At 53.1% G+C, this 27,173-nt stretch overlaps 1 protein-coding gene and 1 long non-coding RNA gene across 4 annotated transcripts in view; one reads left to right on the forward strand and one right to left on the reverse strand.

Moving 5' to 3' along the window:
* Positions 1-246: 246 nt before the first annotated feature.
* Positions 247-27,173, reverse strand: part of PLB1 (phospholipase B1) — a 79,319-nt gene continuing 52,392 nt past the window's right edge. For both annotated transcript variants that reach the window (XM_047782361.1, XM_047782360.1), the window contains 15 exons: positions 26,302-26,367; positions 22,792-22,852; positions 22,185-22,243; positions 20,209-20,276; positions 19,910-19,953; positions 19,627-19,726; positions 15,151-15,202; positions 14,148-14,228; positions 12,819-12,884; positions 12,223-12,317; positions 11,043-11,124; positions 10,058-10,162; positions 9,469-9,564; positions 2,633-2,707; positions 247-651 (listed from right to left, as the gene is read on the reverse strand). In XM_047782361.1, coding sequence (XP_047638317.1) covers positions 448-651; positions 2,633-2,707; positions 9,469-9,564; positions 10,058-10,162; positions 11,043-11,124; positions 12,223-12,317; positions 12,819-12,884; positions 14,148-14,228; positions 15,151-15,202; positions 19,627-19,726; positions 19,910-19,953; positions 20,209-20,276; positions 22,185-22,243; positions 22,792-22,852; positions 26,302-26,367 — 1,254 coding nt within the window. In that variant the 3' untranslated portion in view covers positions 247-447. The remainder of the gene's footprint in view (positions 652-2,632; positions 2,708-9,468; positions 9,565-10,057; positions 10,163-11,042; positions 11,125-12,222; positions 12,318-12,818; positions 12,885-14,147; positions 14,229-15,150; positions 15,203-19,626; positions 19,727-19,909; positions 19,954-20,208; positions 20,277-22,184; positions 22,244-22,791; positions 22,853-26,301; positions 26,368-27,173) is intronic.
* Positions 2,243-12,477, forward strand: LOC125128209 (uncharacterized). Of its 2 annotated transcripts, none has more exons than XR_007135173.1 (6): positions 2,243-2,525; positions 2,716-2,969; positions 7,564-7,787; positions 9,482-9,566; positions 9,908-10,126; positions 10,936-12,477. It is a non-coding gene; the product is annotated as an uncharacterized LOC125128209 (long non-coding RNA). The 2 variants fall into 2 exon arrangements; XR_007135172.1 differs by having other exon boundaries at positions 2,244-2,525; positions 9,482-9,549.

Here is a 27,173-nt window from a genome sequence, read left to right on the forward strand (position 1 = left end):
AGAAAATTGCATGATAGGCATGTGCTGGATTGTACTGAATGGTGACCAGCAAGCTCCAAGATTCCAGCCATCCCCTGGTGGCCAGTGTTTCTCCCACATTTGAAATAGTGGGTTTGGTCAGGTGTCGTTCTGGGTGCAGATTGGCCATCCATCAAGCAGCTCTGGCTGAGACAGGACACGAAAGGTTCCAGCCCCCACACTTGCACCACGCGACAGGTGGAAGTGAAAGCTTCAAGCAGGCAAACCCAAGAATAAAATGGCTTTGGCCTTTATTTAGATGTGCCAATTCCAAGAGCATAGGTCCCAGGCCCCAAGAAGGCATGACTGTCCTTTTGGCTTCCTGTGTCGCCAGGTATAGCGAGTGAGCTCTGTAGTGGCTGAGGTAGAGGGCTGGTGAGGAGTGTGGCTGGGGAGTGTAGGGTGAGAGTCCTCACAAGGCTGGAGGGCCTAGAAGCTCACAGTGTTCAGACTTATTGGAGGATTTCCCCTCTGGCGACGTCTTAGGGCTCTCCAGGCCATCACGGTGCCAATGCCGACCACAAGGCCACATCCTGCCGCCACTGGCGTGGCCCAGGGGAGCTCTGTGGGGCCTGCTGCAGCCTTATCTTGGAGCAGCTGACTGTTCCTCAGGGTGTAGATGTAGGGGCTCTCCTGTGGAGGAGGAGACGGTCAGGGGTTAGAGGCCCGAAAAGCATCCATCGGAGGGTTGCTTAGTCCCCATCCCAGAGACGGTACCAGCACCTTGTTTCTGCAGCGCATCCCTGTTTGTAAAGCTCCTTTGTCCACCCTGCGCACAGACCTCCTGGATGAGGAGGGGTATCCAGAGGGGCCAGCACTGAGCTGTAACCCCCTTTGGGTTTCTTACCAGCCACTCCTTTCCCGTCAACTCAGTTTGGAAAGATTGGGAACTGGTAGGTGACCCAGAGCAGGGAGTCCTAGGGAGCTGGCAGAGCCCCCACCTCTGGGCCACCAGTGGACAGCTACTCCCAATCCTCCCATCATGGGAGTGCCCAGCCGTGGGGAAGGACAGCAGGTTCTGCAGTACATTCAGAACCCAAATTCGAAGGGCCTGCCTCCCTGAATTTTTCCTTCCTCCCAGTGGATGTAGGTGGCATGTCTGCTGTCTGGAGCCCGGTGCTAGGAGCTGGGAGAGCCTGGGGGTTCAGATGTGACATCGCTCATTGTCCAGTTGGGAGATAAGACGTGTTCAGAAGCAATCACATCACAAAAGAGCCTGGGGTCAGTGCTTGTAAGAGGTGCACACAGAAAAGAGACACCAATCCAGCTGTGTGTCTGGGGCAGGAATAGTGGGGTAAGATGAGGTGAACAGCAGCCCAGAGAGGGAAACATCTGGGCCTTGCAGGATGTAAGGCCCTTCCACAGGCAGAGATGGGAGATGAGCCCGCAGGAGGAGCAGATGGCCACAGTGAAAGCACAGCTGGGGGCCGCCATGGGGCTGGTCTGGGAAGCTGCTCCACTTTCAGGGAGCAGCGTGTGTGTCTAAAGTGGTAGAGGAAGGTGGGTGTGGGGACCAGGGAAGGGTTTCAAGCAGCCTTGACAAGATTGGAATTCCTGGGAGTTCCCACTGTGGTGCAGCGGAAATGAATCCGACTAGGATCCATGAGGATGCGGGTTTGATCCCTGGCCTCACTCAGTGGGTTAAGGATAAAGCATTGCCATGAGCCATGGCATGGTGTAGGTTGCAGACACGGCTTGGATTCCACATTGCTGAGGCTGTGGTGTAGGCCAGCAGCTGTAGCTCCAATTCGACCCCTAGCCCGGGAACTTCCATATGCCACAAGTGTGGCCCTAAAAAGCCAAAAAAAAAAAAAAAAAAAAGACTGGAATTCCTTCCAGACAGGCTGCTCTGTGTCTGGCTGTGATTACTGGATGGTCGGAAAAGGGAGAGAGGAGAGCTTTGTCAGTGGTCCAGGTGAGGGCAGGTTGGGCAGTGCTGGAAAGGGAGGAGGAGGATGTGGCTCTCAGAATACACTCCATGCCTTGGAGTTCCCGTCGTGGCACAGTGGTTAACGAATCTGACTAAGAACCATGAGGTTGTGGGTTCGATCCCTGGCCTTGCCCAGTGGGTTGGGGATCTGGCGTTGCCGTGAGCTGTGGTGTGGGTTGCAGACTCGGTTCGGATCCTGTGTTGCTGTGGCTCTGGCTTACGCCGGTGGCAACAGCTCTGATTCAACCCCCAGCCTGGGAACCTCCATTTCCCGTGGGAGCAGCCCAAGAAATGGCAAAAAGACAAAAAAAAAAAAAAGAAGAAGAAGAGATGCCATGTCTTACTTCTCTCTGCTTCTAACCCCACCTCCCATAGTGTGCTTGGCATGGGGAGGGCTCCTCGGAGGACAGTGAACTCAGAGGATGCCTCAGACCCTCCGGGTAGTGTGGCTCTGGACAGTGCTCGTTCATCTGCCTCCCCTGAGAGCCTCTTCCTACTTCAATTGAACAGGTTGCTTTCTCCCTCCCTCCTGGCTGCTATACCCTGAGGACCTGAGGAGTGTGGGCAGCCGGGAGAGGTAAGATTTGAGAATGAACACGCATGACGATAAAGCCTCCCCCCAACCCCACCCAACCCTCCCAGCTCAGGCACCTGTTCCACCAGGACAGGCAGAACCTTACTCACAGGAGAAGGGCACTTGAGCTTGGTTCGGCTGTAGGTGAAGTTGTTGGAGGTTGTCTTACGGTCCACTGGTTCCATCTGAACAGAGAAAAGGAGACCCTGATTCCCTCCAAAGCTGGGGGAGACCCTCCTGTCAGAGGGAGGAGCATCTACACCAGCCTCCCTCCCTTCACAAGGCTGAAAGCAGCAAGGGGCCAAGACCTGCGGCAGACACGAGCAGCCCTGGGGCCAGAACTGGACCTGACGTCTGACTCGCAGAGTGACAGGTCAGAGTCCATCATGGCAGGGGACCCTGCATCTGTGTCCTGACTGATGGCCAAGTTCAGAGGCTACAGTGACTGTGAGTGGAAGGGCAAGGCCCAGAACCTCTCTCTCCTGCTTCCCTTGTGGGTGGTTGTGATTGCAGACACTCTGCTTTTTCAACTTTATAAAATGGTGATGCTCATGCTTAGCAACTTCTTGGAGTGTGTATGGCTAGTCAGTTTCAGGGAAACTTTGAAAATATACTGGTTGCCATGACGTCATTCCTCTGCGTGGCTTGTCAGCCTTAAGAAATTGGAGTTTTCTCACTTGAGCTACTTTTGTATGTTTCTTGCATAAGATGAAAAGGTTTACTTGAAATATCCCTGGGTGCAGTCGTGGTTCAGGGAGGTTCTGTTTAATGCTTTTGATCCTGGGACCCTCGGAGGGCGAGATGGTAGCTGCTATAACCCCCTCCCCAGCATCTTTAGCCAGTAGCCTGTTCCCTGACATGTGGCCAGCACCTAGGAGATGGACTCCGGTTCTCACCTATCCAGATTCTGTCCTGAATGTCTAGCTTCCACCCATCATGGAATGGGCTTGCCTGCCTGTTCCTGACCTCATCAGCTCCCGACCTCCAGGTACTGCCCCGGAGGGAAGTAAAAGTACCTTATGCCCGCTAACAACCAGATCTGGCCATGGCCTTGCTTTTTTGCTGTCTTCAAGCCTCTTATACCTGTTTGTCAGTAACAATTAGGGGAGGAAGGGTTGCTCAGGTCCTGGGAGGGACACCATGGCGGGTGACTAGACAGGGCAGAGTGGGCATGGTGGTGAGGGTCCTGGGTCTGCTGAAAATGAGCTGCGCGATGCTAGGCAGGCTCTTGAAATGCTCCAGGTTTAAGGATGGGGCATTAAACCATGACCTGATGTGGCATTAAACTCCACATCTGGTTGTCGTGAACATCAAAGGAGAAGATGAAACACGTGTGAGCAGGAGGCAGCTCACATATGTAAGAGAGTATGATTTCTACTGTAGCAGAACCACCTAGTGACAGAATGAATGCTACAGATCGGGTGGGCTGATTCCCAGTGATATTCTAGAGATGCAGGAACTACCTGGCTTGGAGGAAAGTAATGATCACGTGGGTCTGATGCCTGTATCAGTTTCTCCCTTTCTACTGGTTCCTGGGCATCAGCACACAACCTACTCCTCTCCCAACCTTCAAGCGCCCTCCCTGACCCCACATCCCCTCCTGCTGCCTTCACTGTCACTCCTCCTAATTCTGGAAGACTTGTTTGTAGCCACTGGTTGCACTTCTCAACCTCTTGCTCTAACACCCCTCCTAAGAGGTCTTCAGTCTCCACCACGTGACTGGAGCTCTGCTCTTGATCATGGGTGACCTCCACATGGACAGATTCAGTCGTCAATTTTTCGTGTCTTCATCTTGCTTGACCCTTCTGCCCTCGTTGTCAAAGTTGATGGCTCCCTTTCAAAATACTTCTCTTGGCGCCCGAGACATGGCAGTCTTGGTTTCCCTCCTTCTCATCCATGGCCGGGTCAGAGCGGGAAGAACGCCCCAGGGCTTGGCTTGGTGGTGGGTCCTGTGCTCTTTTCTACGCATTCTTTCTCTAGGAGCTCTCAGTCGGGACCATGGTCTTGCATGCCACTTCTGGGCTGTTAACCCCCACACTGCCCCCGAATCTCCATCCCCAGCTCTCTCTTTGAGCTCCAGAATCACACATTTAATGCCTTACTTGATGCCTCCAGTGGATTTCTGGAAGGCAGCTCACACTTGGCATGTCCAAAACAGAACTTTGGATTTTTCCTTTCCAACCCTGTTTCCCTCTGCACCTGACAACCATCTGCTTGACTTCCTTGACCCCCCCCCCCCCACAGAAGAGTCACCCTTTAATTCATCTTCTGCCTCATCCACTAGCCAGTCCAAAACCCATCCCGAATCTGACCTCTCGCCATCTCCTGGTCCCGGCCCCCTTGGTCTCTCACCTGGATTCTTAGCAGCTTCCTAGTGATGGATTTCCTCCCTTGCTTCCTTCTAGTCCATCTCTAGGCAGCAGCCTGAGGGCAAACCAGATCACATGGCTCCCCCACGGAAAGCCATTCCAGACTCCTGTCCCTGCCCTTACCCACCTCCGTGACCTTGCTCCCTTTCCTCCGGCCCAATGGCCTTCACGCTCCTCACACACTTGAAGCTCATTCCTGACTCTGGGCCCGCACAGGTCCAGTTTCCTCTGCCTGGAACACTCTGGCCCAAGACCTCTGCATGCCTGGCAGCCTCTGGACATTCAGTTCTCAGTTCACATGTCACTCTGGTGAGGCCTCCTTCTCCCACCACCTCTCTGGCACATCACCTGCTTTATCTTTTTAAACCCTGAATGTGGTCAGAAATTACCTTGTTGGTTTGCTGTTTTATCTCTTTTCCCCACTAGATGGTAAGCTCCACGAGAGCAGGGGCATACTTTGCCCCGGGACCTGGAACAGTCCCTACCGCATACAGGTGCTCAGGAAATTGTGTTTGAGTGGCTGGCTGGATGGCCTGGAGTCACAAAGGCCTGGTGACCCCAGGAAAGGGAATTGTTTTTCCTAGAGCCCACCGTTCCTAATACAGATACTATCGATACCTATGACGTGGCAAACGACAGACTAAGACAAAGCCAGGTGCCATGGGGCCGGGGTCCTCTAGCCTGCTCTGGGGACTCAGAGAAGGCTTCTGAGCTGAGTGTTGAGGAGGGTCAGAAGTAGCCAGGAGATGGGGGCTGCAAGGGCAGGTTGAGCTGAGGGGATGAGTGAGGGCAAACACATGGAGGCCTGAGATAGGAAACTTCACTCCTTGCTGGATTGCCAAGTGCAAATCAGGGATGTGGGAACGGCTACTGGAGAGGTTAATTGGGGCCACGTCTGGGAAGGCCTGCTGTGCTAAGGGGCCTGGCCTTTCTCTTTCAGGGAGGGGCAGGCCTTGGAAGTTTGAAAGCAGGATCATGCATAGGTCAGATTTCATTTAGGCAGAATGCTGTGGTTGCCTCCTGGCGAACAGATCTAAGGCAATGGCATACAAATGCTATACAATAATATCACCTGGGGAACTTTGAAAACATTGAACCCAGGTACTACCCCAGACTCAGTAAGAAAGAAAGAAAAAAAAAAAAAACCTTTTTACGGAAGCTAACATACATGTAGAAATAAGGACAAATCATAGGTGAGCTGCGGGTAAATTATGACAAAATGAGTACACCTATGTAATCAGCATCCAGATCAAGGAACAGAATATTATCAACACTGAGAGCGCCCTCCTACCCTCTTCTAGTAGTCTCCCCCCCCCCCCATAAGACCACATATTAATTTGCTTGTTTTTGGATTTATATATGTAGTTGCATGTTGTTGATGTTTTATTCTCATTGCTATAAGGTATTTTATTTTATGAATGTGCCACCATTTGTTTGTCTATTCTGCTGTTGGTAGACTCTTGGGGAGCTTCCTGTTTGGGGATTATGAATAGTGGTGCTATGATCATTCTTGGGGTATGCATCTTTTGGCAAACCAAGGCATGTACTCTTCTGTTGGGAATATTTGTAGAATTTTGGGGTCCCAGAATATATCTGTTCACCTTTAGGAGACATTGCAAGGTTTCCCAAAGTGGTTGCAGGTATTCATGGTTCCTAAAAGTCCCCAGACAATTGTACTACACAGTCAGGGCTAATGATTGCTGTTCTGATAGCTGTAAGCCTGGGGACCGGGCCACCAATTAGACTAGCGTGGCCACCCAGTGCCCGGGGGAGATGCCGGTGTTTGCCTTGAGGGAGAGCCCACAGAAGACGGAGCAGGCAGCAGTGGCGGAACAGGCATCAGAAAAGAGGAGGAAAAACTGTTCAGAAGAAGAGAAGAACATTCCCAAGTGCCATTGGTGTTTCTGGCTTTGTGGAAGTCTCTGGAGAAGGAGACAGAAACTGTTCCGAGAGGACGGGCAGGGGATGAAATGCTTTCAAGTGTGTGTGGCCACAGTGGGCTCCCCGGGGTGTCAGCCAAGGTCTGCAGACACTATGTCATAGGACTCTAATTAGGAGACATGAATTCACTGGTTGCACATGTGCTTATCAGTCTGGGAGCAGGGAGGCAGGGTGGTGCTGTGGCTAGGACCCTTGGCGATTAGACCTGGGTTCTAATCCCTATTCTGCCATTGTGTGATCTTGTACAAATTGCTCTGTGTCCCTACATTGTAGTTCGAGAGCATTCTGGCTGGCTGACCTCTAGAAGATCCCTTCCAGTTCTATCGGTTTGTTATTTTATGTCACCCTAGGGGTGAAATTCCAGGAAGAAGATAATCTGAAAAGTGGACATGATGCTATAGCATTATATCCAAGATAGTTTTGGAGGAAAAACACTGGACTATGTAATAATTTCCTCAATGTATATAGCCGATAAGATACTCTTAGATGATTTTAGGTTTGTTTTGCCTTTTTTTTTTTTTTTAAATGTGGCCACATTCCGGCATATGGAAGCTCCAGGACCAGGAATCAAATCTGAGGTGCAGCTGCAGATAAGACACTCTTAGGTGATTTTAGGTTCATTTTGCTTTGCTTTTGTCGTTTTTGGAATTTGGGGGATGGCTGGGGAGCCACAGACGGCCTTGTAGTATTAATAATATGGCTCCATGGCAGTGTTTCCCTTTTGTTTTCAGATCTAAATCCCTCCCACTTACTTGTGTGGCATAAAAGCCTCTCACTTGAGTGAATAGCAAGAACTACTGAGATTGCTTTGGAAGAGAAGGTCAGAACTACATTAATTCATGCAGAATGAGACCGTGGGCCTTGTCGTGTTCACGTCATCATGACATCATGCGGCCACCGACCCCGAGGAGATGCGTGGAGGGTCTTGGCGCTCAGCAGGCTCAGAAGGCCCCAGGTAGGAGGACTGAACCCTGATGGGGATGCTGGGAAGGAAAGGCTCAGGGCTTAGCATTCCTGCTCCTCCTCAGAATCCGTGGGTTCCCTTGAGGCCAGAGAGGGATAAGTGGAACCATGCACAGCTATCCAGTTTTGGGGAGGATTTTAAAAGGAATGAAGCCGAGTGACTCAGCCACTGAAAGGCAACTGGACTTCAAAGCAAAAAACAAACAAACCAAAAAAAGAATCTTCAAAAGAAACATAACTGTTCTCAGGAATTATGTTGTTTTAATTTTCATTTAAAAAGTACTATGGGGCGTTCCCATTGTGGCTCAGTGGTTAACGAACCCGACTAGGATCCATGAGGTTGCGGGTTTGATCCCTGGCCTTACTCAATGGGTTAAGGATCTGGCGTTGCCTTGAGTTGTGGTGTAGGTCGTGGACATGGCTCTGATCCGGAGTTGCTGTGGCTCTGGTGTAGGCCGACACCTAGAGCTCTGATTTGACACCTAGCCTGGGAACCTCCATATGCTGCGGGTGCAGCCCTAAGAAGACAAAAAAAAAAAAAAAAGTACTGTGGAGGTAGGGTTGGGAGGGAACTCAAAGCTATTCTGACTGTAGTTCAGAATCCTGGGCTGACAGATATGACGAAAGTTCTAAGAGTGGGCGGAATGTGATGTCAACAGTGGGAAAACACCAGGCAAACAAAAGCAGAGGAAGGCTGAGTCTGCAATTAAGTAGGCCAAGGATAAAAGCTCCTTACATGCTGTTCTGAGAAGAGGAGGAGGAGGTGTAGCTAAGGAGAAAGTCAATATTGTGAGTCAGCCCAGTGAGACACTGGACACGCTGGAGGAGCTGACAGGTGTGGGAATATTTGCACAGTGGTGCTTGGCAGAGCCACAGCGAGCCCGAAACTGCAATGAAAGGAGCAGGCGTGTAAGACTGTTTAGTCACCATGGGAGAAATGAGGGAACACGCCAGTCGGGGTGGGGATTGGGTTACCCACAGAGCCTGGATCAAAAGAAACCCATGGATTGGAAAGGCATTTCATTTGCTCTGAGCGAGAGGATGCAGCTCTCAGGGTTACGGGTCGAGCTCTGTGCAACCAGAGCTCGTTGTCCCCTAGCGAGTGGCCATCTGCAAAAGGCAGAGGCGAGGCCGAAAGCTGGGCTGTGGCCCCCGAGCTCTAGGTTCATTTCAGAAGGTTCCCTTTTCCCCATCAGAAAGGGCTAGAACAAGTGGCAGCCTGGGCAAACAGGCTGAGTGGCTCTTTTCTTTCTGCTGTTTAAAGAGAGAATGGTTGGGAATGTGTTGGCTGGAGGAATGGGGCTGACATCTGCTGAATGCTGATGCTCGGGCTGGGTGCTATGCACACGTTATCTCAATTTCTTGAGGTCTCTGTCATTTTTGTTGTTTTTGTAGCTATTGATACAAATAGCCAGGGAGAGCGAGTTTGCCAAAGGTCACCCAGTAAGGGTTGGCAGCTGATATTTTCATCCAGGCTCCCTGGGGACCAGGTCATCCCCCGACAGCACTGGGCACAGCCGAGCGAATTGAATCGGTCAGGACAAATAAATGAGCTGCCGGTTCTGTGCCTTGGGGAGAAAGGAGCCACATTGGCCAGTAGGTTTCTCCTTGTGGGAAAGAGAGTCGGCATCTAAGGTGACACAAACCAGCCCCCTTGACCCCCAGGCACTGACCATGTTGTTCCAGAGAGCGATGGCCAGCTCGGCATGCCCGTGTTCGGAGAAGTGCAGACAGTCCTCGGAGAAGATGCTGAGGTCAGCGCCCCCTCTCTGTGAGCAAAGGCAAGGGGGTCATCTCCCTGGGGCGAGGGCCCTGCCACCTGCCCCCCCAGGCAGCGGCACCCTGGGCTTTTCAACGTTCCTCCTTTCAACTCTGCTGCCAACTGGCTCAGATCTTAATGGAGAAAATCCCTGTTTAGGGCATTTTTATTTTTTAAAAATTCTACCCACCTCCAGTCCATCCCTGTCCCTTCAGCATCCCTGCCCTAAGAGTTGAAAAGGAATATTTTTAGGACGCGTTCCCTTTCATCCCAGTCCAGCAAATAGCAGGGCCTTGCCTGGGGAGCTAGGCGGAGGAGCGTGGTCACTGTTAATTCTCTCCTTTTCTTTCAAGGACATCTCGGTCCTAGTTATACTCAAAAAAGGCGGTGCAGGGGAAAGCAACCCCCCGGGGACGCTCTCGTAGAGATGGTCCAGAAAAGCCCATGTGGTGAAGGAAATACAGCGCCTGAGATCCGGCTTCCCGGACCCGGCGGCAGCTTACGTTGTTCAGGGGGGCCAGCGTGTGCCGGAAGAACGGCTGCACGACCACCGCGAAGTCCTCCCGCTGCAGGTACTGGGGCCGGAAGGAGAAGCCGGAGATGCCGCTCTGTGGATGGGGGGAGAGGCTGCTCAACCCTCCCGGCAGGCTGGGCGGCTGGGGTCTGTCCTGCGGCCTTGGGTGGGCCGGGTCGGGGCCAAGGGACCGAAAGGGCATGTGCAGATGCTTCGTCTGCCCCAGGCGTGGGCGCCACCCCGCTGGGCCCTGCCATCTGGCTCGGGCCCAAGGCCTCCCCTGTTCTCACCGCCTGAAGAAGCGACTTAGAGACACAGGGTTCCCATTCAAGTGGGGAGCCTTTCCACACCAGCTCCTCAACATGCCCGTGACCTTGGGGGAGGGGTATCCATGCTCTTTGCGTTTCCTAAGTGCCACACTGTGGACTGTACAAGGGATAGACTAGATGTGTTTATCCTCCAGGAGCTTGTCATCCATCTGGGAAATGTGAGACAGGATGTAAAAACCGTGAAACCAGACAGGGCTGTAGGGTTGGTGAAGTGCTGACTAAAGTTACCGGGGGAGTGAGGCGGGGGGGGGGGGGGGGGCTTCTTCAAAGAAGATGACAAGCACATGAGGTGGATATGCTGCAGAAAGGCCGGGCCGGGGGCGGGGTGGGGGCAGGGGGCAAGAACAGCCATGGATGTGAGGGGGTCAGGAGGGAGGGAGACCCACGGCCGTGGGGGTGGCGCCACCTCTGGGAGCCTAGAGCCGCTCACCTGCTCAGGCGGAGGGGGCTGGAGGCGGGGCTTCTCCCAGCTTCCCCTTTGAGATTCTCACTCCCCTCCCCTGCCTCGGTGTTTCATTAGCCTGGATACTTATTTCAGGGGCTGTGACCTGTGTTTACCGAGTGACCTTACTCTCCGGCAAGCCCTGCCGAACACTCAATTTTGGAATCCTTGCTCCAGGAGTAAAGATGGGGGGGCAGGGTCACCTGGAAGTTCCAGTTCACGGTCTTCAGCTCCTGCATCTTCAGGGAGTTCTCCTGGGAACCTCGGAAGCAGGCACAGTTGCTCCTGTGAGACAAAGAGGCCTGTAGCTCCTTGTCCCCAGGAGGCTGCGGGGCCCTGGGCCACCTCACGGGGGAGGGTGGCGATACACAGTAGCAGCTTTGCTGCCTCTTGGGTCCGGGTCACAGAACCATAACTCAGGCATGAGGTCTAGAAGGTGCAAGGGCTGGGCTCTGATGCCTGTGCCCCTGACTTCCTCCCAAGCCTGCATCTCCTAGGGTTTCTCCAGGGGGGCTGGGGTTTGGGGAAGACTGGCCAGGTGGCCCAGCTTTCTTCTTCATGTTCCTGAAGCCCTCCTTCTCTACGGGCTCAGAGTGAGGGGTCTCTTGGGCTGCTGGGGAGGTTCAGCCAGCTTGAGACACCCCAACAAGGTGGAATGTAAGCCCCCCAGCCACTGGCCACTCCAGACGGGGGCTTGATTCCAGGCAAGAATAGAAACCATTTGACCCCAGATAGAACACAGTCCCCTATAGACTCTCCTCCCCCCAAACTGTCAGAGGAACTCTGGGTGACCCTCTGGTCTCAGAAGGTAGCAACTTCTTGCAGAGTCACAGCTGGGCTTTACTAAGTTCCAGCCCCAACTTATCTTAGATGTTGTGCCTTACCTGCAGGCCTGTCCTATCAAGCACATTATAAAAGCTATTTCTTGAGTGGCTGCCCCACGGGCACCCCTAGACGTCACCTCTGCTTCCCAAGGAGAGTCTACAAGTAAGAGGCCCAGAGAGGCTGGGTGGTTTGTCCAAGGTCCCACAGCTCCTAAGTGGCAGAGCCAGGATTCGAGGCCAGAGGGAGCTGTCTTGAGAGCTCATTGCCTTGTACGACCCCTCCACCAGGGAACAGTGTGCTAGACTGGAGTTTGGCATCACCATGTCATTTGGTCTGTCTACCTCACTTTCCAGAAAAGCAAACTGGGGTCCAGAGAAATGAAGCAACCTGCGTCCAGTATGCATGCAACAGGGGGCACCCTTTCCAAATGGTTTCCCGAGCCCCTGGCTAATGGCTGATGCTGGCACCCTGGACAGGACTGTCGGGCTCACCTGTTGGCATTGGTCAGCTCTGGTGTCCCCTGGTGCCCTCACCCTGGAGCCATGTACGTCTACTTACTGGGCTGCCAGTGGCATGACACATGTGTCACCTTGGCCCTGGTACAGGCCAGCCAGCTCCATGACTTCCACCACGTTGACGAAGGCCCTCGGTAGCTGTGGGGAGCAGAGGGGTGGGCTTCAGTAGGCCCCGGGCAGTCGCAGGGGCACTGGTTACTGCTGGAAAGAACTTGGATCCTCTGCAGTCTAACTCCCCCCTCCCCAATTTTACCAATAAACCGAGGCCTGGAGAGGGAAAGGGCCTGGTAATTTAGTGCATGGAAATCTTCCTTATTTGCCTCAGTTTATAGACTGGGAGACAGACACACGAGTCGCTTGCCCAAACTCATATTATTGGTAAACCCCGGTGCCCCCCTGCAAACCAGGCAAGCTCTTTGCCATCAAATACGGTCAGATCCAGTTAGAGTCCCCCCCCCCCCACAGAGGAGCTTGGCAGCTGCCTCCCTCCCACCCCCATCCAGGCACCTGCCTGTGGGGCTCTCTGCTCAGCGTGCCCCTCACTGAATGCACCCAGAGAGCAGCCCCCCCATGAGCAAGCCACCAGCCGGGTTGCTGGTAGGAAGCAGGACAGAGAGACGTGCCGTTGTGCTCTCCTACCTCCTGGTAGAGGATGTCCAGTGCCTGCTGGATGTGCCAAACATACTCCTGGGCTGAGTGGGCCTCCTGTGAAGAAGGAAGGGACCCCCTTCAGCCACTGGGCTCCTGGCTGTGAGGAAGGGAGTAGCCTGGTGCCCGGCCTGCGTTGCTGGTGGGCACAGACTCTTGTTTAAAAAGTCTCTTGACCCCCCCACTGGACACCGTGAACAATCCCTGCCCCCAACTCCACGGTACCTCCAGCCAGAGGCAGACCCTGACAACGCCATGGCCACCACCTCTTCAGTCCAGGCTGTCACCAGCCTCCACCTTCTCCAACCAGGACAGGGCCCCCGATGGCCACAGTCTCTTTCCTCTGGGCTTCGGCCCATGCTGAGCGCACTACCTGGGCCCCTTTGCAATGCCTGCCCCTAACTTCTATCCCTGGGACTCAGCTCGAGGGTCTCCTCCCCTGCCCCATCTCCCACCAGGAGGCTGATGGAGCCTCCTCCTAAAACATGGCCTGACTTAATCCTGGTGGTGGCCTTCAGGTCCTTTCCACAAAAATCTGCCCCCAGGACCATAACCCTGAATGCACGAGGTCAGGTATTCTGGGGTTCCTGCTGGCTTCCTGGACCCTGTTGAGTGAGGAACACAATGACATTTAAAACCCCATGGGGTCGGATCGCTTCTGCCCCCTAGAGTCTGGGCAGCAGGGGAGGCTGGTCCCCATGGAGACCTTGGTGACTTTCTGAGCCACAAGTTATGAGAAATGCTTCCTTCCTGCCGCCTGTGACTGTCAAACATTCTGCCACGACTGCTGAGTTATGGCAGCTGCTTTGTTCCCGGCCAATTCAAATTCAGCACATCCTCGGAACAAGATGCATTCCGAAAGTTACAACTTCCAAAAGTTCAGAAGTCTGGACATGTTCCCCCACAGAAAGAGGGTTAGGAACGGGTTAGGTTCCCAGGCCGGCTGAGGTTGGTCCTGCGTGTGCTCCCTGAAGGGCAGCGAGCCATCAATCAGGATTGGTTCAATTTTATCAGCCCTATTTATGACACGGTTTCCGTCTTCTCCTGTAACCACCCCACCCTGAGAAAACCACCAACAACCCAGGGGCAGGGACTCTCTAGTCATCCACCCGATACCAGAGAACAGTATTTGGGTGCCTGAGGGCAGCCGCCTCGGCAGTGCCTGAAGACTGGATCCATCCAGACATTGCTGGAATCGTGGAACCAGTGCAGTGGCCACTCGGCAGTGGGAGAGGCAGGCCTGGCGTGTGTGAGCCAGGCTGGTGACCTTGGCCAGCTGCTCCCTTCCTGGGTCGCCAAAGGGGCTGGGCAGGGGCCTACCGGATTCTCGCAGTAATGACACAAGTCGTTGCTCCCAATGAAGAGTGTGATCAGCTTCCAGTCTTTGTGCAGGTTGATTTCCTGCGGGGAGAGCAGATCCCGTTTGGGCCTCGGTGGGGGCACAGGCAGGTGCTCAGCAGGTCAGACACCAGCAACCCCCGCAGTGCCTTCCACCCTCTTGGGTCACAGTGGAGGGAAGGTGCCAGGCGGAGCCTCCCTCACCCTGACCTCGGTGCTGGGGCAAGGAGTCCACAGAATGTGTGTGTGCATGCGAGTGTGTCTGCTCACATAGCACAGGGGGGCTTTTTTCCCCTCTGAGAGCCTCTCAAGAAAGCTGCCGCTGTCCAGGTGTGAGTACACACCCCGAACACATGATCTAAATGCCTTCAAAGGCGCCAGGGGCAAAAGACTCATCTGGAAGCAAAAGCCCAGAGCTGCCTCTGGGGAGAGCTCTTCAGGACGGGGTCCAGGAAGGGGGTGGCGAGGGAGCCCCGCAGGCTGAGAGGTGGGAGGGCGCTGGGAGGCCCAGAGCTGGCTTTCTGCTCAGCCGCGGCCGCTGTCACCAGAGTCCTGCCAGGCGCTGAATCCCCAGGCATATACGCAGAGCCTTTAAAAAAGTGCTGGTGAGAGGGTTTAGAGGGGCCTGTGAGCAGGAAGGAGGAAGGATTGGAATGAGAAGTCCATTTTTAGAAGCCCAAGTTTACATAATAGGGCTTGAGAAGCAACTCTTGGGCAAAGTGGAAGGCTGCCAGGGGCCACGGCCTGCTGCCATCCTCAGCGCTTGGCCGCTCTCTCCTCCTGCAGCTGGCCTTGGGGACGATGTGCAGCCGAGGTGGCATCTGGGTGGCAAGGCCTGCTCCTCGTGGCTCATTGGGCCCCTCTTAAAGACAGGCCTGGATCCTGAGCATCGGTGGTACGGGGGGGGGGGGCTCCTCTAGGGCCCCTGCACCCGCCCCAGCTAGAGACAGAGCATCTTTAGCGGGGCCCAGGGTTCTGTACTCACAGCACTGTTTTTCATTCTCTCCACAAGGTCCCGGGCCTGGGTCGGCATGTCCCTAGGAGGGGAAGAGAAGGGGACATTAGGGCTGGCTCAGGCACGCGGGCTCAAGCTATAGGATTTAGGCCTGGCAAGGAGATGTTTCAGGAAGAAAGACGTTATATAAAATGTTTTCCTTCAGTATGTATCGAAAGGCCTTCCATTCTCAAGAAATCACAGCCTAGGAAACGTCAAAGATCTGCCATGGACCTTGGGGCCACAATCTATCCTGACCCTGCCAGGGGCTAATCTGCATCTAACCCTCGCCTTCTGCAGGCCTGGTCCTCTGTGGCCCCTCTCGGGGGTGGGTGGGATCTGCTTGCGCTTCCCATCAGGGAGAGTCCCTTATATTTCATCCAGCTCTTTCATTGCCGGCTGAGCCCGTTCAGTTCGTATTCGGCTGCCTGTTTAAAAATAACCTCGGAATTCCCGTCGTGGCGCAGTGGTTAACGAATCCGACTGGGAACCATGAGGTTGCGGGTTCGGTCCCTGCCCTTGCTCAGTGGGTTAACGATCCGGCGTTGCCGTGAGCTGTGGTGTAGGTTGCAGATGCGGCTCGGATCCCGCGTTGCTGTGGCTCTGGCGTAGGCCGGTGGCTACAGCTCCGGCTCGACCCCTAGCCTGGGAACCTCCATATGCCGTGGGAGCGGCCCAAGAAATAGCAACAACAACAAAAAAAGACAAAAGACAAAAATAACCTTTTTGTATATTTGAAAAAAGTCATCGCCCTCAGGGATCCTTCAGCGTCCTCTTAACCTTTACCTCTAGGTCCCACTCTCTGTTCCTTTAATCCTGTTGTTCTTCCCTGTAGTTTGAATTTTCACGCCATTCCCCACCCCTTACTTCCCCTGTCTGCCCGCCGCCCCCAAAAAGGGGGAGCAGAGTTCCCATATGGCTCAGTGGGTTAAGGACCTGACAATTTTCTCTGTGAGGATGTGGATTTGAGCCCTGGCCTTGCTCGGTGTGTTAAGGATCTGGCATCGCAGCTCGGATTCGGCGTGGCTGTGGCTGTGGTGTAGGTTAGCAGCTGCAGCTCCAGTTCGACCCTTGGCCCCAGAACTTCCCTGTGCTACAGGTACAGCTGTGAAAAAAAAACGCAAACAGAAACAAAAGGGGCAGGAAGACGAATACAGGTGAAGGGACGAGTTCTCCCTTCACCTCCCAGATATCAGCTATGAACAAGGAATGACTGTTTCTGGCTGAGAGAGAGAGGTGTGCCCAGGGAATCCTACTCAGCAATGACGTATGATGCACTCAACACTGGGGAGGTACCGCAGAATAATTTTGCTGGAAGAAAGAAGTTAGACAAAGAGTATATGGTTTATGATTCTGTTTCTGTACAATCCTAGAAAATGAAACTACCAGGACAAGAAAGCAGGTTACCTGGGGCCCAGGGACTGGGGTGCGACAGAAAGGGACAGAAGGGAGAGACTAATTAGAAAGCAGCACAGGGAAACTTTGGGGGCAGTGGGTATAGTTCTCATCTCGATTGTGGTAATAGTGTCCTAGGTACATGCCTATAGCAGGGCCATCAAATGGCACGTTTAACATGTGCAGTGTACTCATGTCAATCACGCCTCATAAAGCTGTTCTTTGAAGAAAGCTATGACAAGGGGTACAGCGAGTGGAGGTTTCCATGGAGGAAGCCATAAAAGGAGTAACTGGCATGGGATGAGTGTTTTAAATCTTTACATGTCCACAATGAGCTGGGCAGGGGGCCAAGCACATGTGGTACCATCCCCGCCATGTTTCTCATGTGTACATTCAGAACTGCAACTCATCGGCTGTGGCTGTTGATGGATCTGTCGCAAAGCCTGTCCTGGTTGAAGGTGCCCACAGATGTGTCTGTCATCTCTTGATAGGTTCAAAGGATGACGAGGGGAACCTGTGGGTGAGAAGCCCTCACGAGCACAAGGAGAAGTCAGGGATGTCTCCTCTGCCCCCTCCCTAGTCATGTTCTTACTCTTTAGGTCTGAGCGAGCCCTGCCTCCCCCGCCCCCCAGAGCCACCTCCAACTCCCTTTTCAGTCTTGGGGTGAAGAGCTATAATCTGAGAGTTACAGGACCAGGGGGTCCCCTTCCAGCTCTGCTACCCACTTGCTGTGGAGCTCGCCCGAGTCACCCAATTCTGCTAGCCTTGAATTTTTTCACCTTTTAAATGAAGAGGCAGAACTAGATGATTCCTGGGGTCCCTTCCAGGTCTGCCTCTGTCTGTATTTAGACTGCCTTGGTTCAAATTTGTACACTTTTCTGATCTTGCAGTTGTGTTCCAAAGTACACAGTCGTTTTCCGTCTGCCATACACAACACTGTTTTGTCCCCCCCCCCCCCCCCCCCCCCGGAAAAATATGTCCTTTTAGTTTAGGTTCCTTAACTAGACAGCAAGCTCTTTGCAGGCAGGCAGTTTGTTTTGGAATCTTTTGTATCTTTTTTTTTTTTTCCCAGGGCCGCACCTGTGGCATTTGGAGGTTCCCAGGCTAGGGGACAAATCAGAGCTACAGCTGCCGGCCACAGCCACAGCCACAGCAATGCAGGATCCGAGCTGCACCTGCGACCTGCACCAAAGCTCATGGCAAAACCAGATCCTTAGCCCACTGAATGAGGCCAGGGATCAGACCTACATCCTCAGGGATACCAGCCGGTTCATTTCCACTGCACCACAACAGGAACTCCCCTTTTTGTATCTTTCAATAACTACCTGCTGGCTCAGTCCTTCCCAGGTGTTCAGAGAATTCTTGTTTATTAATTGGTGGAAAGGAAATTCAGTCTTGAATAAAAACTTTCAAACAAAATATCCTAATAATGACAAACTTGTTTGGCATACATATTTCATACTGTACTAAGTACTTTCCTTGGGTTCCTGGTCTCTCTGAATCCTTGTGACAATTCTGAGATGTAGGTACTCTTATCATCCCCATTTATAGAGGAGGAAACTAAGATTCAGAGATGGTAAGTGACTTGCCCAAGGTCACACAGCCAGCAGGTCTGGGGCTAGGATCTGGACCTGGATGGTCTGACCCCGGGGTCTCCTTATCCTCGTTGCTCAGCTGTGGTATTTATCTTTCTCTGTAGGTGAACTCATCCTTCTCCACACCATACTGAACGGCTCAGTGCAGATAAGAGAAACTCAGAGAACAATTCTCCAGCCTTGCTTGCTTAAGCCAGTGCCTTCCTCTCCTTTCCTCTAACACGGGACCTCAGAGTTACTAACAAGAAGCTGCATGTCGTGGCTACGTCCCCTGCCACTGTTCGTTCTGATGGAGGCCCCAAGCAGCAGTAAAACAGAAAAAAACAGTTTCAGAGAAGTGATGCAAGAAAGGAGAAAGGAGCTTGAATGTCCAGAGATGAAGGAATCAATTCCTGGTTAATGAAGCCTGGGCTGTGTAATAATAATGAAACAATGATGCTAATAAGAGTAATAATGGTGATAATAGCAACTAGGTGTTGCTAGTATAGCCCCATGAAGCCCTTTTTTTTTTTTTTTTCAGAAAAGTAAGTTCTTCCTGTTTCTGACGTTGAGGAACTGACATAGCTTCCTGTGGCTTAGAGACCCAAACGGCGCAGTGTGGGGGCCCCCCTCACTGCCGCTGAGAGGAAGGCACCCTGTAAACAGTGAGCCAAGCCCGTTCCGTTTCCCTGGTGATCTGAGTGCAGCAACCTTCCACAAAGAGCCAGGGTGCTCTGTGCAGAAAATCAATGAACTCTGCCAGGCATTTCTACTCTAATTATCTGGGTCGTTGTCAACCACAGAAATCCACGTGAAAACAAACAATTGCTGTTTGTTTTCAGGGGCCCTACCATCTCTCTCTCTCTCTCTCTCTCTCTCTCTCTCTCTCTCTCTCTCTCTCTCTCTCTCTCTCTCGTGTCACAATATAGCTTTTTCAGGGTCAAGGACTCTGGCTTTGGGTAGAGAGGAAGGGCGGCCACCTGTGGGTCACCCTCCATGTTCCCAAGCTGCTGAGAGTCACCGGCACGTTGGCTCTCAGTCTCTGCTGGGCGGAGAGGCCGGTTGGAGGCCGCAGGACGGTACCCGAGCCTGGGACGCACGCTTCCTGTCCAGCCACCCTTCAGCTCGCGTCCCCCCCACACCCCCGCCCCCCGCTGCCCTGAGAGGCGGTCAAGTGCAGCGGGCAGATGGCAGATTCAACCTGGTCTGATCCCGGCTCCTCGGATCATACACGTGTTCTGAGAACCTTGGGCCATTCAGAAAACGTTCTGAGCCTGTGTCCTCATGCTCGTGCCCATCTCGCAGGGCGTGAGGTTTGCAGGCAGGAATCCACGCGAGGGGCCAGCTCAGCGCCGGGCAGCTCAAGTGCTCTACGTGCACCGCAGCTCTCACGGCCCGTCGGGAAGCCTGGCCCCCAGACACCACCCTTCTCTCTCCCCCATCTCTCAGCCTCCATCCTCTGTCCCCCTGGCACCCGGGGGTACCCAGGGCTACTCACCGAGCTCGGGCCCCTTCCACGGCTACATTCAGCCCTGCCGTCTCCTCCCGGGTGCCGGTGGAGAAGCCCAGGATGTTGGGGTTGAACTTCTTCAGAATGTCTGTGAGGGGCGGACAGCACGGGTGAGCGGGAGATGCATGTGCTGGGCACGGGCGGGGGTGGGACGGTTCTGGGTCTTTTCAGGGCTGGCTGACTTCCCTCCTTACAGACAGGCACCTTCTCGTCCCTCGCTCAGCAGGAGGGCCCTGGCCTCAGGGCTGGTGCTTCTCCTGTTGCTACTTACTGGGCAGTGTGGTGTGGCTCTCCAAATCACCATCCCCGCCGATGCTGGGGGGGGGGGAAAGCAAGTGATTAAACATCCCAGGTCCTCGCATTTCGGAGTCAGAACCGGAGAGTCGGCCCTGGGGCAGGATTCCCATCACTCTCAGGACTATCGTGAGCCTCAGGCATCACCTCGCATCTCAGCGCTGGGCCGGGAGTACCCGGCCTCCTCTTTGGAGGGGTGATGGGGAAACACACCACCCAGGCCTCTGGGTGGGGGGGGAGTGTCACCAACAGAGAAAGAGTGGAGGACACCCTCACCTCCAGGAGAGTCCCCTCCAGGATGTGGGGAGGTCACTGGTGTTGCTGGGTCGGGCTCCCACCGCTGTCTGAAAGGCAAAGAGACATCTACAGAGCTGAGCTGGGCTAGGTGCGGGCTGAGGGCCCTGGGAAGGGCCCCCCTTGCCTGGTGGTGCAGCTGGCACCTGGATTTATCATTTCTGAAAATGGTACCAGCTTTTTGTCAGGCGGCTTCATCTCTGACTCATGCTGTGTCATCACTCTGTGCTGTCCACACACAACCAGTAACCAAGTCTTGGGAGAAGTAGGATTCTTCCTCCCCACCCTCTCTGGCTCCCACCCCTTTTTTTGCTTTCCCTTTGCTATAGTCCCGGGGGGGACCCTCGTCCCCTCACCAAGGACAGCTCCGGCCTCCACCAGACCCCACAGTGCCCAGTGTCCCTCCCTTCCTCACGGGGCCGCCCACCTGCTCTTCCAAGCACACCTCTTCCTTCATGCCTCCGCCCGACTCTGACCTTTCAGTGGGGCTCCCTGACCCCCAGGCTCAACACCAAACTCTGAGCTCCCCATGACCTGGTTTCCACTTTCTTTCCCTTGTTCACCGCTCCTGTTCTGTCCACACAAACCTTCAGGTCTGAGCAGGTTGAAGCAGAGGGCTTTGGACCGGCCTGTTATCAACCACTCTGTCCCTTGTAGGAACACTGACCTTCCGCCTTTCTGGCCCTAAGTCTCCAGTTCATTCTCTAAGACCTTTGTCTGTGTCTCCCTCCTCCATAAGCCTTCCTCTAAAGATGCTACTTAAAAAAAAAAGAAATTCGGAGTTCCCATCGTGGCGCAGTGGAAATGAATCCGACTAGGAACCATGAGGTTGCAGGTTCGATCCCTGGCCTCGCTCAGTGGGTTAAGGATCTGGTGTTGCCATGAGCTGTGGTGTAAGTCGCAGATGTGGCTCGGATCTGGCATTGCTGTGGCCGTGGTGTAGGCTGGCAGCTACAGCTCCGATTTGACCCCTAGCCTGGGAACCTCCATATGCTGTGGGCATGGCCCTAAAAAAAAAAAAAAAAAAAAACCACTTTGAAACTTACAAAAGTAACATATATTCACCATAAGCAGTGAAATGATATTTTTTTTAATGAATAACTTACCCCTACCGTAGTAACCTTGCCTCCTGCCATGGGTTCTGCATCCCCTCCTCACCCCTGACCCACAAACACACACCACCCGAGCCAGTGAATGGTTGGGAGCCTGGCTGAGGTCCTCCTGCAGCTTCCTCCATATTCACACCAAAATTCAACACACTCACACACATACGGGGAAGTTGTTTTCCAGAAATGAATACCCAGTATCCAAAGTTCCGTTATGTCACCGATGTGATTAGGTAACACCTTCTGCTTTTTCCTATTTTCCTAGCTGGACACGTTCCTAGAGGGTTAAGGCTATTATCTCGTACTTCTTTTCCCTCAGAATTGCGAACAGAGGGTCACATACAGCAACAGCTAAATTGTGGGCCAGTGAAACTCCTTTAGTGAAGCTGCTATGTGCAGGATTTGGGCTCCCTGCGTCCCCAAGGAGGCATCTTTAAATGGGGTGAGGGGGAGCTGGGCAGTGTGTAGGTAAGACCCCCCCATCCTATGAGTCTGGGTGCTGGAGAGGAGTTCCCGGAGAAAGGCAGGCAGACTTGGATAGGCACCTTGGCACGTGGATGAAATGCTTGGAGGCAGTGGGGAGGGGGATGGATGCTGCCTATCTGGGGGTGGAGGGTAGCCGCTGAAGTGGGTATCTGAGTAGGGCCATGGAAAGGTGGAGAGCAGGGCCGTCTAGATCTCCTGGCGAGGTCTAGAGGTTGCCTGGCAGTGTGTCAGAGCCAGACGCAGGTAGGTCCTCTCAAGAGTGTCAGCTAAATGCTGAACCCAGAGCCAGTGTAGGGGAAAGGTTGACGCTGCACAGGGCATGGCTGGATTCTGAGGTGCCCAGGCCTGGCTCTGCTCAGTACTCACAGTCACAGAGTCTCCCAGGGCGGCCACCACTTTGATATCTGCAGGCCGGAGCTCATGGACTAGGGAGACAGGCAAAAGATGGAGGGTCAGCGGAGGTCTGTCTTTTAAACTGTGAACTTGACTAGGAGTCTGAGATTCCATTCCTAGCCCCACAAGTTCCCAATACACTTATTTCCAGCCTTAGGCTTTAAAAAATGTGTCTCTTCCATCCATTCAAAGCAATCAAGGCACTGAAGGTAATGGGTTTGATGGCTCTTATCCATCCAGAGAGATGGTCAGTTCCCACTGGAGTGGTCCAGGAAAGCTCCAGCTGTGGGCGTCATGAGCATAAGCAGGGAGGGCCCCAAGCCCCAACTGTTCCTACCTCACTGGGCAGGGAGGCCTGAGGGGCTGCCACTGGGACTAAGCATGGCTTATGGAGAGCCTGGGAGCCCAGCAGCGGCTACAGGCCAGCTTGTCGTGGGCTGCCTGGGACCAAGATCTCCATTGCATGGCAATCAGCAAAGCTTGCTCAAGCTCCTGGGGATGTTTGTAGGGTGCCCCCCCCACACACACCTGACACCGAGCATGATCCATAATTGAAGAGGGTGATGACATCGCCACTCACCTGACGTGGGGACACTGGTGGAAGGATTCCACTCTGTACACAGGAAGTCGCTGCCCCAGTTCTAAATCAACAGGAGGAAAGACACAACGCCCAACACTCACTGTGCAGGAAGGTTAGCTTCAGTCCAAGGAGAACTGCCTAAGGAATTCTCCGTGGAGGCTGGAGCTGTGTCACTACAGGGGATCATGAGATGCTAAGAGCTGTGAGTTGCCGATCGATCGAGTGAGAGGTAAATCAGAGAGCGGCAAATGGGTGCCTCCCTCTGTGCCCCAAGCCCCTAACGTGTGGGCTCAGGGCACACTCACAGACCTTCCCTTCTCCAGTGATATGGAGCCCACAGGTGTCCCAAAGCTGGGGAGAAAACAGTGAGGTTGTGCGACAGGTGGTCTCCCAGAGGAACACAGAATTGGATGCCTAATAAGAGGTTCCATGCGGGCTTTTGAAGGTGGTGGTTAACATTAAACTAAAGGACACTAACGCTGGGGCTGAAACAATAATCAGAATATTTTTAGGCAAATAACAGGGAATATTCACAATTGCAACATTCCTAGTTTCTGCATATCACTTCTGAACACGTATATCTCTTTTTGCATCTTTAAAAGCCACCAAGTTCCTTGCATGCGCATACGTAATCGTCTACAGCCTGGAGACCTTGAGTCAAATTCCTCTGTCTCTGGAACACAGAGCACCTTTCCAGGTGCTAGAGGCAGGCATGGGGTGGGAAGCCGAGGGCACAGAAGTCGGGGGAGAAAGAGTCCCTTCCCAGAGTCCCAGACACCTGTACATCCCAGAGGGGTCCGAGGGACCAGCCCCGTGCTGAGCGCACTGTAGGCGCCACACACAGGGGTTGACTGCTTCTCTGGGAGTGTGACTGCCAAAGGCTTTGGAAGCGCATCTCTTCCATTTAGTCAGCTGATGATGGAGAGACGCCTTGTGAAAATCCTCTGCCCACAAGGGAGCACAAGTGGAACTTCCTTTAGATATCATTTGCTTAATCTGATGTCATTTAGTTTATTCCAGGGAACTGCGCCATTCACCACACCGAGGGAGTCCTTCTCCTGTGTGGAAGTTCTACTGAAATCAAGTACAGGTTTGTGTGCCAATGACAAATATCCGAGGAAGATGCAATTAAAACAATTCTATAGCCATGAGCACTTGAGAAACATCTCCGAGAGCTGGTGAGCCAGAGATAAGCCCGTTCCATGCAGATGAACAGACCCAGCTTGGAACTGGAGCACACTCTTCTGTCCCAAGGGTAGACCCGACTGCTGCACCCCACAACCTACACCAGTGCGCCCAGATCCCCTGCCGGACTTGTTAAATGCAGACCTGATTCAGCGGGACTGGGGTGCTGCCCCAGACTCTGCCTTTGGAACAAGTCCTCGGGAATATCAATGTCGCTTCTCTGTGGCTATTTTATTTTATTTTGCTTTTTTAGGGCGTGGCACATGGAGGTTCTCAGGCTAGGGACCGAATCGGAGCTACAGCTACCAGCCTATGCCACAGCCATGCTAGATCCGAGCCGCATCTGCGACCTACACCACAATGCCGGATTCTTAACTCACTGAGCGAGCCCAGGGATTGAACCTGTGTTCTCATGGATACTAGTTGGATTCGTTTCTGCTGTGCCATGACAGGAACTCCTGTCTGTGGCTATTTTGAATAGCAAGGCATTAAACAAAACAAAACAAAACAAAAAAAACCCCAAAAACACAATCCTACCACTTTCTAGGTGGCCTCGATTTTTAACTATCCCAGGAGCAGAAGCAAAGATACAGGAGACTATAAGATCTAAGAAGCCAGGCCAGAACCACTTTATTTACCATGGCCTACCCAGCACTTCGCACAGCATCTGTGCCACGTAGGCATCCAGTAAATAAATACATGTTAGATAAATAAATAAATGACCCATTGCCAAGATGTAGCTGGGATTTCAGTCCTAATGATTTTGGCCAGTATTTGCCTGGGACAAGCCTCTGCTGGGCTTAGTACCTAACAGTTCTTCAGTCATGTCATATAAACTAGTCTCGATGCTTATAAACTCAAGGCTGCCTTATAAAAGGTCTTTCCACAGTCACTCCTGCTGTCCTGCAATCCATTTTCCACACTAGTCAGGGACATCTTTTTTTTTTTTTTTTTCTTTTTACGGCCACACCCGACGCATATGGAAGTTCCCAGGAGAGAGGTCGAATCAGAGCTGCAGCTGCTGGCCTACACCAGAGCCACAGCAACTCGGGATCTGAGCCATGTCTGCAACCTACACCACAACTCACGGCAATGCCAGATCCTTAACCCACTGAGCAAGGCCAGGGATCGAACCCATATCCTCATGGTTACGGGTTTGTTAACCACTGAGCCACAATGGGAACTCCAGGGAGATCTTTTTAAAAGGTGAAATGTTCTGTCACCTTTTCCTAGAACCTCCAATAGCATCCCTCCTCTCTCTAGCCAAAGTCCAGCCTTTTTACTCAGGGATTCAGATTCTGTATCATCTGGCCCTTGAGAGTCCCTCTGGTTTCCCAACCCCACTCTCCACCTGATCCCATGCCCACAGCCACCCTGACTTCTTTCCTCATATGCGTCCCCGTTGGCTCCGCTTCTGAGCCTTTGTGCTCCTGGGTCCTGCAGGGGACCCTGGCTCTGGCTCTCTGGAAAGCCAGCACCTTTTTGTCAGACAAGCTCCCAGCTCAGATCTTGCCTCCTTGGAGAGGCCTGGCTTGGCCTGTACAGCTCATCAGAATGGGCCACTCTCCCTTGCCTCGTCATATTTCCTGGCACCACCTTCCTCAGAGCTGTTGGGTCTACTGCTCTTATCTTCCTGAAACAGTGCCTGACACGTGGTAGCTGCCCATCAGGGCATGACCTCCAACTCCCCAGGGCAGGGCCGTGTCTGACATGTCTCTGAATGCCCTCCAGCCCCTGGCACAAGACTGGACAAACCATAGCTGCTCAACTGACACTGGTGGTGAGCCTCTGTCCTGGTGGCCGACAGATGTGGTCTGGACCAGGTCCATCCTGCAAGGATCCTCCAAGGATACTCCATCTTTGGAGTAGCTGTCCCTAAAGCCCAGGGCCCTGAATCCTCAGAGCTAGAATGATGAACCTGACCCAAACAAGCCCTGGAGTCGCACCTGGATATGTGTCAGCTTCCTGTGGGGCCCAGCCCCTGGGCTTGAGCTTCTTCCCACTCTGCCCCCACCTTACAGGAAGCGGATGGTGCATCACCCCCTGCCTCTCCCTCATCCCTTCTCGAAAGGTTGAGCTGCCTCATCAGAAGGTCAGAGGAAACTAATCCATAGGCACTTCCTGTAGTTGCTCGCTTGAGAACATGTTAGGACAATCCTGGGACTTTGTGGTTCAGGAGACTCTTTTTTTCTTTTTTCACATTCCAGTTTTCAGTATGCGAGAAGGACATGTTTGTGCGTAAGCTAACTCTCTGAAACCCACACCATGCGCTGGGAGGTGGAAACAGTTTGTCCCCAAGAGAGGCAGGCGAGCATCAGGGCTTACCTCAATGGCTGGGTTGCTGGGGTATGTGTAGTTACTGTTCCGGGCAGTTCTCAGGAAGGGCTTGTTCTAAGAAAAGAAACCCAGGGAGAGGTTATCAGACAGCCTTGAAGGTTGCTAGGAAACATTAAGGACGCAGAGTCGTGTCCTCTAGATTTATTTAACATGATTCTGCTGCGCTGAAGTAGTGAGACCTGGATAAACATAATTTCATTCATTCCCGCAAGGGGTTTACATAACAGCTTTGGCAAGGGATGCCCAACAAAAGGCCTACCAAGTATCTCATGCATGTTGGGTTCGGGGTTCTCTGCTTTTGCTTTCACCCTGACAACTGACCAGCTCCCTGATGCTCAGAGTGACCTTCTCTCCTTTGTAATTTCTCTGGCAGGAGAGCCACATTAGAGCATGCTTTTCTTCTCTCCAAAGTATGATGGGGTCTCACTATATTTTATGTTGCTATTATTCTTTTTTTGCCTCCTTTGAACTCTCTATCTTCCCCGCTTCGGGTTGGCTCCACCGTTTTCGGTCATGCCTTTTCTGGCGACACACCCTCTTTTTTTCCCCACTCATCCACCTATTTCACAATCGGTTCCACACAGGCCCTGTCGAGCATCCAAGTCTGTTCAGCTGTGGGTGATGAGTTAGATCAAAGAAGGAAGAAGGAAGTAGACAAAGGAGCACGGGGGAAAGTCGGTGATGAGAAAATGTGAAAATGAGAGTGAAGCAAGAACAAATTCACAAGATGGATATCAGGCCAAATGGCCCAGGACCATCAGTACCTTCGCGAGACGTGCTCAGCGAAGCTGAAGGACCTGGGTCTGAAGCGGTGGGAGAAAGTAGGAAGAGCCATAGCGTGGGCCTCTCTTCAGGGCTTG

Source organism: Phacochoerus africanus, chromosome 5 (assembly GCF_016906955.1).
Source record: "Phacochoerus africanus isolate WHEZ1 chromosome 5, ROS_Pafr_v1, whole genome shotgun sequence".
Taxonomy (NCBI): domain Eukaryota; kingdom Metazoa; phylum Chordata; class Mammalia; order Artiodactyla; family Suidae; genus Phacochoerus; species Phacochoerus africanus.